At 59.8% G+C, this 15296-nt stretch overlaps 1 protein-coding gene across 1 annotated transcript in view; it reads right to left on the bottom strand.

Moving 5' to 3' along the window:
- The window catches only part of LRP1 (LDL receptor related protein 1), a 78842-nt gene that overhangs the window by 22441 nt on the left and 41105 nt on the right, over positions 1 to 15296 (bottom strand). Inside the window, exons 21-42 of the mRNA XM_067697041.1 lie at positions 14487 to 14669; positions 13874 to 14074; positions 12787 to 13032; positions 12380 to 12577; positions 10869 to 11073; positions 10519 to 10683; positions 9680 to 9924; positions 9338 to 9469; positions 8815 to 9042; positions 8387 to 8561; positions 8207 to 8301; positions 7794 to 7943; positions 7532 to 7672; positions 7114 to 7248; positions 5495 to 5626; positions 5101 to 5235; positions 4780 to 4909; positions 4536 to 4662; positions 4024 to 4175; positions 3808 to 3932; positions 3151 to 3528; positions 1558 to 1747 (exon numbers count right to left, since the gene is read on the bottom strand). Of these exons, the coding sequence (XP_067553142.1) occupies positions 1558 to 1747; positions 3151 to 3528; positions 3808 to 3932; positions 4024 to 4175; positions 4536 to 4662; positions 4780 to 4909; positions 5101 to 5235; positions 5495 to 5626; positions 7114 to 7248; positions 7532 to 7672; positions 7794 to 7943; positions 8207 to 8301; positions 8387 to 8561; positions 8815 to 9042; positions 9338 to 9469; positions 9680 to 9924; positions 10519 to 10683; positions 10869 to 11073; positions 12380 to 12577; positions 12787 to 13032; positions 13874 to 14074; positions 14487 to 14669 (3868 nt within the window). The remainder of the gene's footprint in view (positions 1 to 1557; positions 1748 to 3150; positions 3529 to 3807; positions 3933 to 4023; positions 4176 to 4535; positions 4663 to 4779; positions 4910 to 5100; positions 5236 to 5494; positions 5627 to 7113; positions 7249 to 7531; positions 7673 to 7793; positions 7944 to 8206; positions 8302 to 8386; positions 8562 to 8814; positions 9043 to 9337; positions 9470 to 9679; positions 9925 to 10518; positions 10684 to 10868; positions 11074 to 12379; positions 12578 to 12786; positions 13033 to 13873; positions 14075 to 14486; positions 14670 to 15296) is intronic.

Here is a 15296-nt window from a genome sequence, read left to right as displayed (position 1 = left end):
AAGGGAGGGCCTGTCCCAGACGGTTCGGCTCTTTCTCCTGTGCCCTGCCTGGCTTCAGTTCACCCTGTCGCCTCGCAGACCTGGCTCATGCATTGCCCCTTGAGAATACGTTCCCTGACTTCCAGCCCGGGTCAGGTCCTCGTCACCCACTCGTGGAGCTCCCTGCAGCCTCGTGAGGGCAAGAATCAAATATGCCAGCAAAGGGCTGACACAACCCTGCTCCCCATGGGATCCTCAGCACGTCGCTGGCTCTCAAAACCCATTTGCTGAGTGAAGGACTGAGTCCCCTGAGCTCAGAGCAAAGGAAATTAGTGGGCTCTGAATCAAACGTGAGAGGCAGGCCGGGGGCCCAGAGCACGGCCCCCCCATGGAAGCTCCAGGCTCACGAGGGACGGGCCCGGGGGGCCAGCCCCAGGCAGGTGAAGCCGCCGAGGGTCACAGCGGGGAAGACGGGATCTCCGTCGTGAGCCGCGTACGTGCGGGACAGGACCGAGGCAGGAAGGACCCTCGAGCTGGCTGGCGGTGTCAGGCAGGCCGGCTTTGGGCCAGGCGTGAGTTACATCAGGGTAAGGAATCTAGGTTTGGTGCACTCACTGTTTCTAAGTAGCTGCTTTTGGGTTTTGTTTGTTCCTTAGTTTCCTAGTAAAGCTTTGGGAAAACATTCCAAGCGCTGCTAAATCCAGGGGAACAAAGTTTTGCTAGAATGTGGGCCAGCAGTCCTAAGGTGAGGCTGGGGGCTCACCAGAGGCCCACGTGATGGGGCCGGGGGCTGCCCCTGCAGGAGAGCAGAGTGGGTGGAGGCTGGGGGTGTGTACCATGCCGGGGGGTTTCCTCCCAAATTCTCCCTTGGCAACCTTAGCCCAGCCTCCTGGGCTTCCTCAAGCCTGTCCCCCACCAACCCCCCGGCACCCCCCCGCACCCCCAGCCCCAGCACCTCAACTGGGCTGGGCGTGGCTGAGGCCCCTTGAAGTCCTTCCCTGCCTGGAGCCCTCCCTCCTCTGGCGCTTGCTCAAAGCTCTTATCCGGGCTGCCCTTCCCTGGCCTTTGCAATTCCAGGCCCTGTGCCAACCCACCGCCCCCGTGCTGCCTCTCGGTCATCATATCCAGCCCTGTGCCGTCAGCAGTTTCCCACCAGTGATTTCTCTCCCCAGCTAGGTGGCTTGAATGGGCCCAGCTCAAGGCTTCCACACAACAGGTGTTCAGTGAACAACCTTTGCTTGAAGCTTGGAGACCCAGAAAGACAGAGGACCTACTATGTGCCTTGAACATGGCTCTCTGATGAATGAATCAATTAATCACCAAGTCAGAGGGTCCTCCACAGCTCTCTCATCCTCCCCTTGATGAGGCACCTGAAATGCTATTGTCCTCATATTACAGATGAGGAAACCAAAGCTCAGAGAGGTCACGCAGCTGGTCTAAGGTCACACAGCAAGGAAGTGGCTGAGCTCAGGTTAGAGCCAGCCTCTCCTGCTCCTGCATCCCCTTTCCTGGTCTGCCTAGGGTCAGTTCCTGCCACCCTGTGGCCCGCTGTCCCCATGCCCTGGGCCCGCAGCTCACTTCTGGCACTCATCCAGCACAAAGGCCCTTGGGTGGTCGTCTCCAGACATGGTGATGACCGTCTCACGCTCGAAGGCTCCCGGGCGGGTCTGGTCCACCGTGTGGCGGGTGATGGTGGATGTCGTGTAGCTTGTCCAGTAGAGAGTATCCCAGCCACGGTGATAGGCCAGGCCTTCCACGGAGCCCACGTCTGCGAGGAGACAGGAGCAGCGATGGGTCAGGACAGGGCCAGAGAGCAGAGCGAAGGGGCAGCCTGGGTATCCCCACGCTAAGGGGATGGCCTGGGGCACCCCCTCCCTTGGCATATGTGGGGCTGGATGGGAAGTGTGGGAGCTGGGGAGTGTGTGTGGGTGTGGCCCTCGGTGCCCCCAGCCCCTTCTGCACCCCCCTATTTCCCACCCAAATGATCCATGGTCCATCCCCCTAACCCTTCTTTCTGTGTCCTCCCATGGCTGGATAGATTTGGCTTTATGCTGTGGTCACACTTCCTGGAGCTAAAGTTCTACCAAGTTGGGCGCAAACTGGATTTCAGTAAATCAGATCCCACGTGGGCTGTACTGGGGAGCTTCCTACTTAAAAAGACCCTGAACTGAATTGTCTGGTAGACATCTTAGGCTCAGGTTAAGAACTAAGTGCGTGATGAAAGAGACGTAGCAGAACTTAGGTTAAGAGAAAAAGCCTCAGGGGTTTCAGTGACTTCAAGCTGTCTGGCGATGTGGTTGCCAGAAAGCTGCGTTAATAGAAGTATTGTAGCCCGAACAATGGCCCGGAGAGAGGGGACACTTCTGCCAGTCTCTCCCGATCGAGCTACGATTACAGAGTATCGAGTTCAGCTTTGGACACTACATTTTTAGACAGATGTGGGGACTGGATTCTGTGAGGCAGACAAGGGCCAAGGAGGTTGAAAGACAGGTCTGTTTTTATCACCACTGTATACCCGGCACCTAGTTCCGCGCCTGGCAGGTCTTTACGGACAGGAGTGATAAATGCATGAACAAATGAATGAGTCAAAGGACCTAGGAGCATCCAGCCCGGAGAAGAGAAAACTAGTGGAATAAAATAGCAGTTTTCAAAGAGCTGAAAGGCTGTCCTAGGATGACAGCTCTAACCCCCCCACACCCTTTATGGAGCTCACACAATGTGCCCTGCGCCGAGCTAAGCTCTCCCACCTGTCGTCTCAGGTCATCCTGTCTCTGTGCACTGGCGAGCAATCTGAGGCTGAGAGAGCACAGAAAACTCGCCCAGGTGACTAAAATCCTGTGTCTGGGGTTACACCCGCCCCATCTCTGCAGCCTGTTCTGTGAGCAGCGGACACACAGGGGAGAGTTTCCGCTTATTCTGTGTAGCCTGGGGGCAGAACCAGGACCAGAGGGGGCCAACTCTGCCTCCAGTTGAGGAGAGACTTTCAAGGAACTGCAATGGGTGCTGTGTGATTCAGTGGCCGTATGTCAGGGACACCGAGGCAGGCGGGATTCCGATCCGGGGCAGGGGTGGGCTGGCTGGTGTCTGTGGCTTCTCTACCCTGAGTCTGTGCTGACCCTCCCTGCACTCCCCTGCCTCCACTTGCTGGGAAGAATGGAAGTCTGGGCTCACTCTCCACAATGGTGGTCCTGCCCGAGCCATCGTCATTGATCTGCTGGATGTTCCCAAAGTGGATGTCGCTGAAGAAGATGCGGTTGGGGGTGCCCGGGGAGGTGCCCGCTCGGTAGTCGAAGGCCAGAGCGATGACGTTCTTCATGTGCTCAGGGTCCTCGAAGGGCTGCACCGGCGCGTTGAGGTTGCGCTCATCCGACAGGTGGATGCTCTTGAGGATGGTGCGCTCCGAGTAGAGCAGGTAGCCCGCGTACTCGCGGCACGACGCCCCATCTTCAGCCAGCATCCCGTGGGCGCAGGCGCAGGCCCGCTGCCCGCCCCCCCGGTACAGGCACAGCTGCTGGCACCCGCCGTTGGCCACCGCACACACATTGGTGCCTGGGGGTGGGGGGAAACCAGGAAGGCGGAGGTTACAGAGGGCAGGGCCACCTTGGTGCCTCTGTCATCTCAGCCGAGGTGGAAACGCTGGTTGGCGCCTGGCTCTGCCTCGGTATCCCCAGTTCAGACAACCCTCCAGGCCCCTGTGCTCAACTCCTCAGCCTCGTGGGACCCTAGAGGGTGCCCTGTGGGTCTAAGTTCTCTCCCAGCCCTTCTCACTCTGGGCTCCCAGGTGGGGCCCTCCGGCCTCTCCTGCCCAGCCCGGAGCCCCAGCCTCACCTTTCTGTCGGTCCCGGTTGAAGACTTTGATGTCTTTGAGCTGGACGCCGATGCCCGTTCGCAGGGGCACGGAGTCTGTGGCGTTGTCCTTGCTCCCGCGCTTGATGGAGCCGTTGGCGTGAGTCCTGGGGGAAGGCAAGGACCACGAGCAGGATGTCATCCGGGGCCGGGGGGAGGGGACGGACGGCCCAGGGGAAGGCCAGGACAGTGGCCCACCTGTCACTCCAGTAGATGAACTCCTCAAACACGGACACCGAGAACATGTCCATGTTGTTGCTGGACAGAACTACCTCGCGGTCCTCGCCCGTCTCCAGGTCGATCCGCTCGATCTTGTCGGTCCGGGCGTCGCACCAGTATAGCTTCCCATCCTGCGGGCCGGAGGCACCCGCTTCACTGCCAGACCCCACGTCCCACTCACTCCTGCCTCTCTCGTCTTTCCCCTCCTTCCTCCACATCTTCCCGCTCCCTGAAATGCCGACATGCCGACCTCTCGGCATTCTTCCAGTGCCCGCTTCTGAGTGACCCCCTCCGCCATTTCTGGGGTGGTGGAATCCTACTCTGGGTGGGGCGCTGGGCCAGAGGACCCCACGACTCCTTGGGTCCGCATCTACCCACCAATGGGCACATCATATGAGACTCAGTGGGGAGCAGGGCACAGGGTAAGGGGAACTGCCCCTCAGAGTACGGGGTCCATCCCATCGGCCCCAGGGCCAAGCCTGCATCCAAACCTGATAGTCCACTGAAATGCCGTTGGGCCAGCTGATGCTGACGTTAACCAGCACCACTCGCTCAGCGCCGTCCAGGCGAGACCGCTCAATACGCGGATACTGGCCCCACTCGGTCCAGAACAAGTACCTGGGGTGGAGGCGGAAGAGGGGGGTCAGTCCCCAGAACATGGAGGAGAGGGGGCCTGTGGCCAGAGGGACCAGGCCAGGCCAGAGCCAGGAGTGGTCAGCCTGTCCAGCTCCTCACCCCTTCTCCGGGTGGACAGTGATTGCCCGGGGCTTGTCCAGACCCTGGGAGATGACCACGTAGCGGAAAGAACCATTGAGCCTGGCGACCTCGATGACGTCAAAGCCCTGGTCTGTCCAGTAGATGTTGCCTGAGGAGGGAGTAAGGGGGAGCTCAGGGGTCGGCTGGGGATGGAGGTACCTGGTTCCCTCCAGCCCCCTGATACCCCTGCTTCTCCCCATCTGTTCCTGCCTACCCCTTCTCCTCAGAACCTTCCTTCTGAGATCCCACTTCCCCAGTCCTCTGCCTCACCTGCAGCCCCTCAGCCCTTCCGCAACTCACCTGCGATCCAGTCCACTGCGATGCCCTCCACGCGGCCAATGCCATTGGTCACCACGTCCTCACGCCACGTCTGGTCTCGCTTAGCCCGGCTGATGGTACTTAGGCCCATGTCCACCCAGTAAATGGTGTCATTTTCTGGAGGTGGAGGAGCCAACATGGGGACTCTCAGCAAGGTAGGGGGAAGGTGGGAGGTCAAAATCACGAGCGGTAAGGATAGAGGCGACTGAGAGCTGGGGGGACCCGGGACTTGGAAGCGGACATAGCGGGGCAGGGGCAGCTGTGGTAAGCGTCGCCCCTTCCAGCTGCGGTCAGGCAGCCTCTCCCTGGAGCCCCAGAGCACACCACCCCAAAGGGAAGGTCATGTCCCACCCCCTCCTGCCACCAAATGTCTCACCAGCATGGAAGTCGATGCCGACAGCCAGGGAGGTCCCCGACACTGGGACCAGGGCGTCTGACTTGTCGTTGGGATCCAGGGGGATTCCCCGGATTCCCTCATGCACAGAGTACAGGAGAAAGGAGCCCACACCTGCAACACAAGGACACTTTGGGCATAGGCTTTGCTGACACCCCTTAAGCTTGGCTTCTGTCACCCTCGAACCCTTTTGATACCTTCTCCCAGCCATCACACCTCCCCCCTCAACACATACTCTAGCCTGGGGGCTTGGGCAGGGAGGTCACCTGGCTGGGAGAGAGCAAGGGAGCATGCAGCTCTGGGGAACCACCTGTGAGACCTATAGTTCCCACTAGAGGGCAGCAGAGACCTGGTTTTCTCTCTGCGCTCTGCCCTCCAGTCCCACTTCAATCCACACAGCCCTGCACCCCCAAAGGTGTTAGGGAGAATCTGGGGAGGACAATACCCAACTCTAGGTTTCCACCTTAATTTCCTCTTTGTTCTCATCCATCTGGTCTGTGTCACACCCCTGTCTCTGCCACCTCGCTCCTGAGCCAGTCTCCTTCCCAGTTTCCCATTTCTTACCAGGAGCCACTCTCCATGCACCCTAGAATCCTCCCTTGCCTTTATCCCCTCACACAGCCTGTCCTCAAATGAATCCCCTAAATGGGTCCTGGTTGCTCAGGCTCCCTGCAAAAAAGGACTCATGGTCGAGCGAGTTTGGGGAGACCGCAAACACTAGAGTCGTCCCGTGAAAACTTCTGTGCAGATGAGCCTATTCAAGGCTCTGAGAAATTGTGCAGCAGAAAAACACTTAAACTTTGTCCAACCCAGTGTTTCTTTCTATAACATCTATCCCATCAAAGCGGGAGGTTCCCAGGAGTGCACTTCGGGAAATGCTGTCCTGGGGCAGGCTTGTAAATCAGGCGGCAAGTTCTTGTGAAACGTCTCTGAGCTTCATCCCTTCTCTTCAATCCAGCTGCTAAGCCCTAGCCCAGGCCAACAGCCCCCTGACTGGTCTGACTGCCTTGGTTTCTCCCTCCCCCACTCAGCCGGCTCTCTGCCGCCAGGTTAATCTGCCCCAAACACCACCTTCCAGGTGCTCCTGGCTGAGAACCCGTGGAGCCCCGCCTACCCCACAGCCTCACCCACAGCTCCCCACACCCTGCGCCATGCGGGTTGGCACCCCAGGGCCCTGCACACCCCCTCCTATTGCTCTGGACCCCTTGCCTTGCGTATCGTCCCTTCTTCAAACCACACACTCAAATCCTTCGTGCCCTATAAAACCCAGCGGCCAGCACACCTCTGGCGTGAAGTGGCCCTGGCGCCCCCTCCGATGTCTGTTTCTCCAAAATCCTACTGAAGTCAGAGCCACTTCACACTGGCCGCCCCTCCTGGTTAAGGCTGCAGAGCACAGGGACAGGGGCTTCTGCCCCCTGGCTTCCTCCACGGCAGGCAGCACAGGGGGCGCTGACTAAGCATCTAACCCAGAGAACACTCAATACACGATGAACTCGGTCCTGTCCCCAAGGTGAGAAGAGGAAGGTGGGCTGTAGAGTAGGAAGGGTCGGGGTGGGTTGGGGACCAGGGTCAAGGCGGGGAGCAGGGGCAGGGGCACTGACCCTCGCAGGCCTGCTGGCCACTCCGGAGGCTGTAGCCAGCTGTGCACATGCAGGAGCGGGTGGACTCCGACGTGGGCAGGCAGAGCTGGGAGCAGTCGCCGTTGTTGACGCTGCAGGGGTTGGTGCCCTCGTGGTCTGGGGTCAGGTGGGAGGCAGAGAGAAAGGGTCAGTGGCTCTCCTCGGGACCGCGGCGTCAGGCTCACACCTCTTTACCCTGGACCCTGTGGGGGTCACCACCCAACCCAGCTCTCAGGTCTTCTGTCCTGCAGGGCCCCTGGCCCTTGGGTGGTGAGCAGAGCCTAACCCATTTTCACTCCCATTTGCTTACTTGCCCAGGGGTTCCCGCAGCCCCTCCTGGCCACAGCCCCGACCTCTGTGACCCCCATCCCACTGCCCCTGCCCCTCGCCCCCGCCTCACCCAGCTGGATGCTCTCATCGTAGACCTTCATGTGCATCACCAGGGTGGTGCTGTTCCGCAGGACCACGGAGCCCGAGCCGTCGGCCTTGTTGCACGTGCCCATCTTCTCTGACACCTGATCTGCCCACCACAGCTTGTCCCCTGTGGTGGCAGGAGGGGATGAGACCCTGGGGAAGGCCCCGCCCCCAGGCCAGCCCTGTCTCCTGGCCCGTCTGGCCCGCCTGCTCTGCTCTGGTCCCTGCTCCCACCCAGTGGCCCTCACCCATGATGGCCAGGGCGGTGGCCTTGCCCAGCTGGTTCCGCATGGCGTCGATGACCTCTAGCCCACTCCCGTCCAGGTTGCAGCGGTTGATGGTATGGTTCTTGGAGCTGATCCAGTAGAGTTTGCTTTCAGGGAAGTCGATAGCCAGGCCTGGAAGAGGAGGGGGGTGTCACTGCCAGAGAGCACGGCACCAGGGCCGGAATCCAGGAGCCTGACCCAGCTGGGCCTCTCATGTCTGGGGATACAGAGTGAGGTACAGAGTATGTGTGTGGTTTTGGGAGGAGGGTGGTGAGGGCAAGTACTAAGCCAGAAGTTTGGGGAGATGGAGCGACAACTGGGGAGAACCCTGAGAGCATCTCCTGGTGGAGGAATTAGGGGAGGCAGGGCTGCAGGGCAGCAGGGTGAGCTCGTACCCACTGGGCCCCTCTGGCCACTGAAGAGCAGGGTGCGGTTGCTGCCGTCCATGTTGGCCATGCTGATGTTGTCACCGTCCGTCCAGTAGAGCTTCCTGGGGGCGCCAGGAGGGGAGGGTCAGAGTCCTCTTTTCCCCCACCCCACACCCCATGCTCCTCAACCCTGGGCCCTGGACCTACCCACGCAGCGGGTGGACAACCAGGCCGTGGGGCTGCTCCAAGCCCTGCACCACCGCGTTCTTGAAGGAGCCGTCCAGCCGGGCCACGTTGATCTGCTTCTTGTTGGTGTCGTAGCTTGTCCAGAACAGGTTTCGGGACACCCAGTCGACAGCCAGCCCATGGGCATTTGGCAAGTCTGCGGACACAGTGGGGAGTTGTGATTGGGTGTTTTCAGGACACAGGTCAGGAGGCTCGCGGGGAGGGGCCAGACTGGTTTCTGGGGGAACAGGGATCACGAAACCAGGACTGGAGCCAGAGAGGGAAAAGAATTTGGAGAAGGAACATCAGGACCAAGGGGACCAGGGAGTGGGGCTGGGACCAGGGTTGGGAGCGAGGGCGGGGTTGGGGGGTACCCATGCCCAGTAGGGGTCCCAGGGCCAGGACAGAACCTGCAGAGACAACCGTCTCCACGCCTGTGCCGTTGATGAAGGCCCGCTTGATGGCCTGGGTCCGCACGTCGGACCAGTAAACGCGCTGCTCTCGGGCGTCATAGTCCAGCACCGTGACGTTGTCGATATCAGGCACCGTGAAGGAGATGATGTAGTTGTAGTAGGGGGCGTCCAGGTCCACGCCCCGGATCTCCATCTGACGTGCGTACAGCAGGAACTTCTTAAACTCTGTGGGCACGGGGCAGGTCACTGACGGCGGCCCCCTGCCTCCACGCTTCCCACCCCCCGGATTATCCTGGCTCCTTCTGTTTGCTGCTGGCCCTTGGCTATCGGGGAGACCCTGTTGGGCATAACCCTCCTGCCGGAGTGCCAGCCTCTTCCTACAGCAGCTGCCTCTGGAGCCTCTCCGTTCAGGATGCTCCCAGCTGAGACTGCCGACCTTCACTAGAACCTGGAGCTTGGGTACCCGACCCTTTCCCCTTCAGCCTTGGTTTACCCCAGCTCTGGAGGGGGGGCCTCCTACCATAGCAGGTGGTGTTGTCCCTGTGGAGCTTCATGAGGTGCGGGCAGGCGCAGGAAACCGTCCGGTTGTAGTTGATGAGGCACAGGTGGGAGCAGGGGCCCCGGCCCCCATTGGCCTCACAGGGGTTGGGAGCTGGGAGGGCAGGGGAAAGCAAGAGCACCCAGTGACGCTACCGGCCCTGCTCACCTGGCCTTCACCCTCTCCACTCCCCTTCCTGTCCCAGCATCGCTGCTGCCAGACCCGCCTCTGTCAGCAGGCTGGCTCACCCCCACCGCCCCAGCACAGACCCCTCCTCTCCTGGAAGCTTCTACAGAGGCTGCTGGCTCCTTTCTGGTCCCTTACCCATGGGCTGCCGGGAGGGGTGATACACCTGCAGGTCGAAGGGCTGGGTATTGGTCCTCTGTACCACGGTGACATTGTGGCCGGTCCACTTGTTGGCCTTGGCCAGCGTGTTTGTCCGCCAGTCCGTCCAGTACACCTCGCCACCGTACAGTGTCACTGCAAACGGGTGCGACAGGAACTCGTGTCCCCGAAGCACCTCCATGTGACCGGAGCCGTCGTAACGGGCTGAGTAAATGGCGTCTGACCTGAGAGCGTGGTCGGGGCAGAGTGAGGAGCCGGGTGGGGACCTCAGACCTCGGGGCACGTGGCCTGGGGCTCCCACCCTCCATGCCCCAGCCCACGGCACCCTGTGGAGCAGGAACCACGTGGCTCGAGGTCTGGGATCCCAGCTCTGACCCCAATTCCCCTGACCCAGGTCTTTCAGCTTGCTTCTCCCCAGGGCTGCTGTTAGCACACAGGGCTGTGGTGAAGACTAGAAAAAGGGGCCCCCTTTGGGGACACCACCTAGAAAAAGTCTCCCCTCTCCCTGGGCAGACAGAGCCCCTAGGAGAGCACACAGACGTGTGAGTGAGGATGGCGTTGCACTTCGGCCCTCGGCGGGCACTCCCGTGCAGGGGGCAGCCCTGCCTCTACCCTCTTCCATCTGCACCTCTTCCCCAGCCCAGACTCTCCTCTCACTCAGTCCTCTTCCTGGGCCCTTGGCCGTGTGGCTCTGGCTCCAGCTCCCCCGGGCCTTCTCACCACCCTCATGGCTGCCAGGTCCCGGGACCCTTGGCTCCACCCTGTCCCTGAGGAGGAGGGGAGGATGGAGGCCTCCGGGACGAGGCGCTGGTGCCGACCTGGCGTCGATCCAGAGGATGCGCTTCTCCAGGTAGTCCACGGTGAGCCCGTTGGGCCAGCCCCCAGAGCCCGTCTCCCGGTGGATGGTACGGCGCCCGGCCCCACTCATGGAGGCTGCCTCGATGCGGGGCAGGCTGGCATCCCAGTCCGTCCAAAACAAGATCCTGGGGAGCGGGGAGGGGGTCAGGATGGCCAAGGTCGAGGCCCGGGGAAGGGGCTCTGCTAGGATCCTTGGTGAAGGCCGGAGGGAGCAAATAGCATTGAGGAGGCAGCTACGCCTGGCCCGGCCCGGCCGAACGAGGCTTCAGGGGGGTCATGAGGCCAGAACAGGGCTGGGCGGGGTCCTCACCCATCCCGGGGATCCAGTGCAATCGCCCTTGGGTGCTCAATGTCACCGGCCAGCAGCGTGGTCCGCAGGGTCCCATCCAGCTTGGCCACCTCAATCTGGTCCAGGTTACTCTCCACCCAGTAGATGTTGCCTGCAATCCAGTCTACAGCCAGGCCCTCGGGTGTGGCTAGGCCGTACTGAATCACCACCTCGAAACTGGTCAGGGCTGGAGAAGAGAGGTTGCAGGAGGTTAGAATCGCCTGGGGTGGGGTGAATTCACGATATCCTAGGAACCCTGGATGGCCCACCCTCAACCCTGACACCTCCGCAAACACCTCTGGTGTGCTCCAGATTTGACTGGGGTTCCCAGAGCCCCTGCTCTCCTCACCCGGGCCCCCTGCCCCAGGGAGTCAAGTAGAAGCCTGGCTTCTAGAACACTGGAGAAGGGGAAGTGGCAGCTATCTTCTGCCTGCAACTCTCTGAAGGGCTAATCCCTGGTAGGAGGTCAGAGCAGAGGGTGAGGGCTTTGGGGAACAGACCTAGACCCAAGATGAGGCAGACAGAACTTTCTAGAGGTTTTTCAATGGTTTTATATACATATATGTGTGTACATATATATGTATATATATGTCATTAATTTAGAAACCATTACATAGTGTGGACATTTTCACAGTCTACTAAGCCATTCTCTTGTTGATGGATATTTGAGATGGTTCCAGGGTTTCTCTATGACAAACAATACCAACTCCTCTAGTAAACTGTGCTTCTTTTAAGTCTTTGCTCAGACGTCAGCTTCTCAGGGGGCCTTCCTTGACCATCCTATTCAAATGCCACCCCCATTCTCCCTACCCACCTTGCCTCCTTTCTTTTTATCCACAGTGCTACCCGCTCTGTCACAGTCCGTGTTGTACTCATTTGCTGTGTTTATATCTGACGTTCCCACTGGTGTGTAAGCTCCATGAGGGCAGACATTTTGGCCCGTTTGCTCCCTGCTGTCTCCCCTGGGCCCGGTGTGTGTAGCAGGGGCTCAGGAATGTGGGTTTTTTTGTTTTTTTGTTTTGGCCGCGCCGAGGGGCATGCGGGATCTTAGTTCCCCGACCAGGGATCAAACCTGTGCCCCCTGCAGTGGAAGCGTGGAGTCTTAACCACTGGACTGCCAGGGAAGTCCCAGGAATGTGTATTATCAGTGCAGGAAATCTGTGATGGGTCAGGCCGCCTTGGGACAGCAGGCAGGGTTCAGGTACCCCACCCCTAAATGCCTTTTTTCTTGCAAGCCTGCAATTCTGGCCGTTTCAAAGAAAGGCTGATCATTTTGTTAATTATCAGTCTGGCAGCTCTGCTGACAATAATTACGGGGCGTCAGGCACTGAGACCCACAGCAAAATCTAACCCAATTAACAAGAGTGTGGGGGACAGGGGAGCTAAGGGCCTCTGCTCCTGGCAGCCTGCATCTGGTCCCATGGTTCTGAGTGCCCAAGGGCCCGGTCTGGGTGCACTGGGCCTTGCGTCGGTCCTGGGCAGGCGGTGGTCACCTCCGTTGTCCAGCAGCTTCCCGCGGTAGATCTTGTCCTCCACCACGTCGGTCCAGTAGAGGGCGCTCTGGCTGAGGTGGAAGTCCAGGGCGATGGTGTTGCGCAGGCCGGGCACCAGGACGCTGTAGTCCCCTTTGTGAAGGTCGATGCGCCGGATCTCATGGCGGTTGGAGAAGATGATAAACGGCTTGAAAGGGTCTGGGGAGGAGTGTGATAGGGTCACAAGGGGCCCGTTGCCTCCGAGCCACCCTGTCCAGGGGCAGGCAGGGTCTCTCTCCATGGGCCCTGGCACTGGGCCTGGATGGAAACCTCAGCCTCTGGCATTCGGCCGCCCGAGTCCAGCCTACTGCAGCTCAGGGGCCTGCCCGGCCTGCCCAGCTGCCCGGCCACCCCGACCCGCGTCTCACCCAGGCTGCGGCAGCTCTCGCCGTCCGGCTCCAGCACCCAGCCCTCGTAGCAGGAGCACTTCACACTGAACTTGTTCTGGTCGCACTTCTGGCTGCACTTGAGGTGCTTGGCGCAGTAGCTCTGGATCTGGCACGTGTGGTTGTCAGGGCCCAGCTCCATGCCCAGAGGGCACGAGCACACTATGCCTTCGCCAGGTGCCACCGAGCAGTTGTGGCTGCAGCCACCGTTATTCAGAGAGCACTGGTCTGCGGGGTGGGGAGCGAGGGACAGGACCAGGGTCAGGATCTGGAAGGAGGCAGGACCCTGGCGCCCACCACGTAGGACCAACCCTCTCCTTCCCCTGAGGAGCACCCCTCCACTGTGGCTGCATCTCTCTCTGGCCTCTATTTCCCTGCCCCGTCTTGAGCCCACCGTGGGGGCCCCAGCCTTTCGCCTCTTTCTGGGAGGGTCCCCTTTCCTCTCTCTCTCTCCTGATGTAGGTGTGATTTTGGGGGGTTGTGGTAGGGAGTGTCCTGGTCTGGGTCCTCTGACACGCCCTGGGACCTGCCAGCCCTGAAGGATGACCCGTCAGCAGTTCTCAGGGCCAGTCCTTATCTCCTACTCTTCTCCTCCGAGAACCTGACTCTGCTTGGCTCAGAGGAGATAAGGCCGCTCTGCACTGCTCTGCAGCAGGAGCCGTGGCTGAGTGGGCTGCGCCTGCGGGGTGGGGCTGCGCTGCACTGTCTCCACAGCACTTCACGAGCGGTGTGACCTTGGGCCAGTTATTTAACCTCTCTGAGCCTCAGTTTTCTCATCTGTAAGATGGGGGTGAGGATCGTATCTGCCTCACAGGGCTCCTTTATGGACTAAATGCTATAACAGTGTGACGCTTAGCACAGCCTCTTGGCAAAGTGAGTCCTGAATCGACACGGGTTTTTGTTCATTGCTCTGGGTACTACTTGCCCAGCTGCCACAGCTGCCCTTTTCCAGTCTGAGCCCTCTCCCCACAGAGCTCGTCCTGTTCCACTGCCCTGGCCTGGCCCAGACTCCTTATCCAGCCCCCCTGCCCACTCCTCTGCTGGGGCCTCTCATAGGCCCAGGCCTCACCGCAGAGCTCTCCCTCATCCGAGCCATCTCCACAGTCGTCGTTGCCATCACACAGCTTGTCAGGGGGCAGGCAGACCGAGGTGTTGTTGGCACAGGGGTGTGAGGGTGGCCTGCAGGCCAGGGACTCACAGTTCTCCTCATCCGAGTTATCCTCACAGTCGCTGTCGCCGTCACACACCCATGCTTTGCTGATACACCGCGCTGGGGGATGGGTAGAGCATGAGGGGCCGGGCCTGGGCAGCAGGGCTCTCTGTGCCCTTCTTCCCAGACCCAGTGGGCTTCTCTCACAGGGTCACGACTACAAGGCTTTGGGGTCCACTAGGAACCTTGAGGCTTTTTCTGTCAAATTCACATGGCAACAAAGAAGGTAGGAATCTGTAGGAGGTGGCGAAGCTCAACACTGCTGAGGGTTTTGGTTCCCAGGGCCCTTAGGGCAGGCCCTGGCCCCTGCATACCTTCCCCCCTGCATCAATCACAAGCTTTTTCTGTGCAGCCTTTTGCCTCACAGTGTCCCCACCCCACTCCTCACAGTACAGTGCTGTCTCCCTTGCCACTGCTCTGCTCTCAACAGGGTCTCCTCCTGTCCACGTTGTTTCCCTTCAGTCCTTTTTACCAGAGACTTTGCAGCCAAACTTGACATTGGGGTCACAGACGTGGGTCACTCCCTCACAGCTCTTCTCGTCACTGGAGTCCATGCAGTCAGTGTCCCCATCGCAGCGCCACCGCAGGGGGATGCACAGACCATCCAGCCGGCACTGGAACTCATCATTGTGGCAGCCGCCAGGAGGCCTTGTGGCTGCAGGGGGACAGGTGGAGGGCACGGGGGGGTTGAGGGCTCCAGGTCAGCTGTTCCCATCTCTACCTTCTCAACCCCCTCCTGCTACACCCAGCCTGGGGCTATGAGCTGAGGCAGGGACGGAGAGTTCTCTGAGTCCTGCTGACACCCCTCGAAAGCGCTAACTCAGAGTCAGGGCTATTACACCTTCCAGGACTCAGAAATCATCTCGTCTAATCTCCCTATTTTACACACGAGAGCTTGACTGGATAAGCAATTTGCTAATAAGCCAGAGCTCAAATGCCCCCACCGTAGCCTAGCCTCCGTTTCATTCATTCACTTCACAAACACTTATTGAGCAACTACTGTGTGCCAGGCACTGTTTCAGGTGCCAGCACGAACAAGACAAAGTCCTTACCCTCATGGAGCTGAAGTCCTAGCAGGAAAGAGAAACAGTGAAGACATGACACAAAAATCCAGAATGGAACTGCAGGTAGTGATCAAGGCTATGCAGACAAAGCCAGGTCAAGGTCAGGGAGGATGGGATGCTACTTGAGACAAGACAGTCAGGAAAGGCCCTTAAGCAGGAGATGTTTGAGCCGAGGCCTGAATGACGTGAGATTAACTGGAGTTGCATTCCAGGAAGAG

The sequence above is a fragment of the Pseudorca crassidens genome, chromosome 11 (assembly GCF_039906515.1).
Source record: "Pseudorca crassidens isolate mPseCra1 chromosome 11, mPseCra1.hap1, whole genome shotgun sequence".
Taxonomy (NCBI): Eukaryota; Metazoa; Chordata; class Mammalia; order Artiodactyla; family Delphinidae; genus Pseudorca; species Pseudorca crassidens.
Note: the sequence above shows the minus strand (reverse complement) of the source record. Positions and strands in the feature narration are given on the sequence as shown.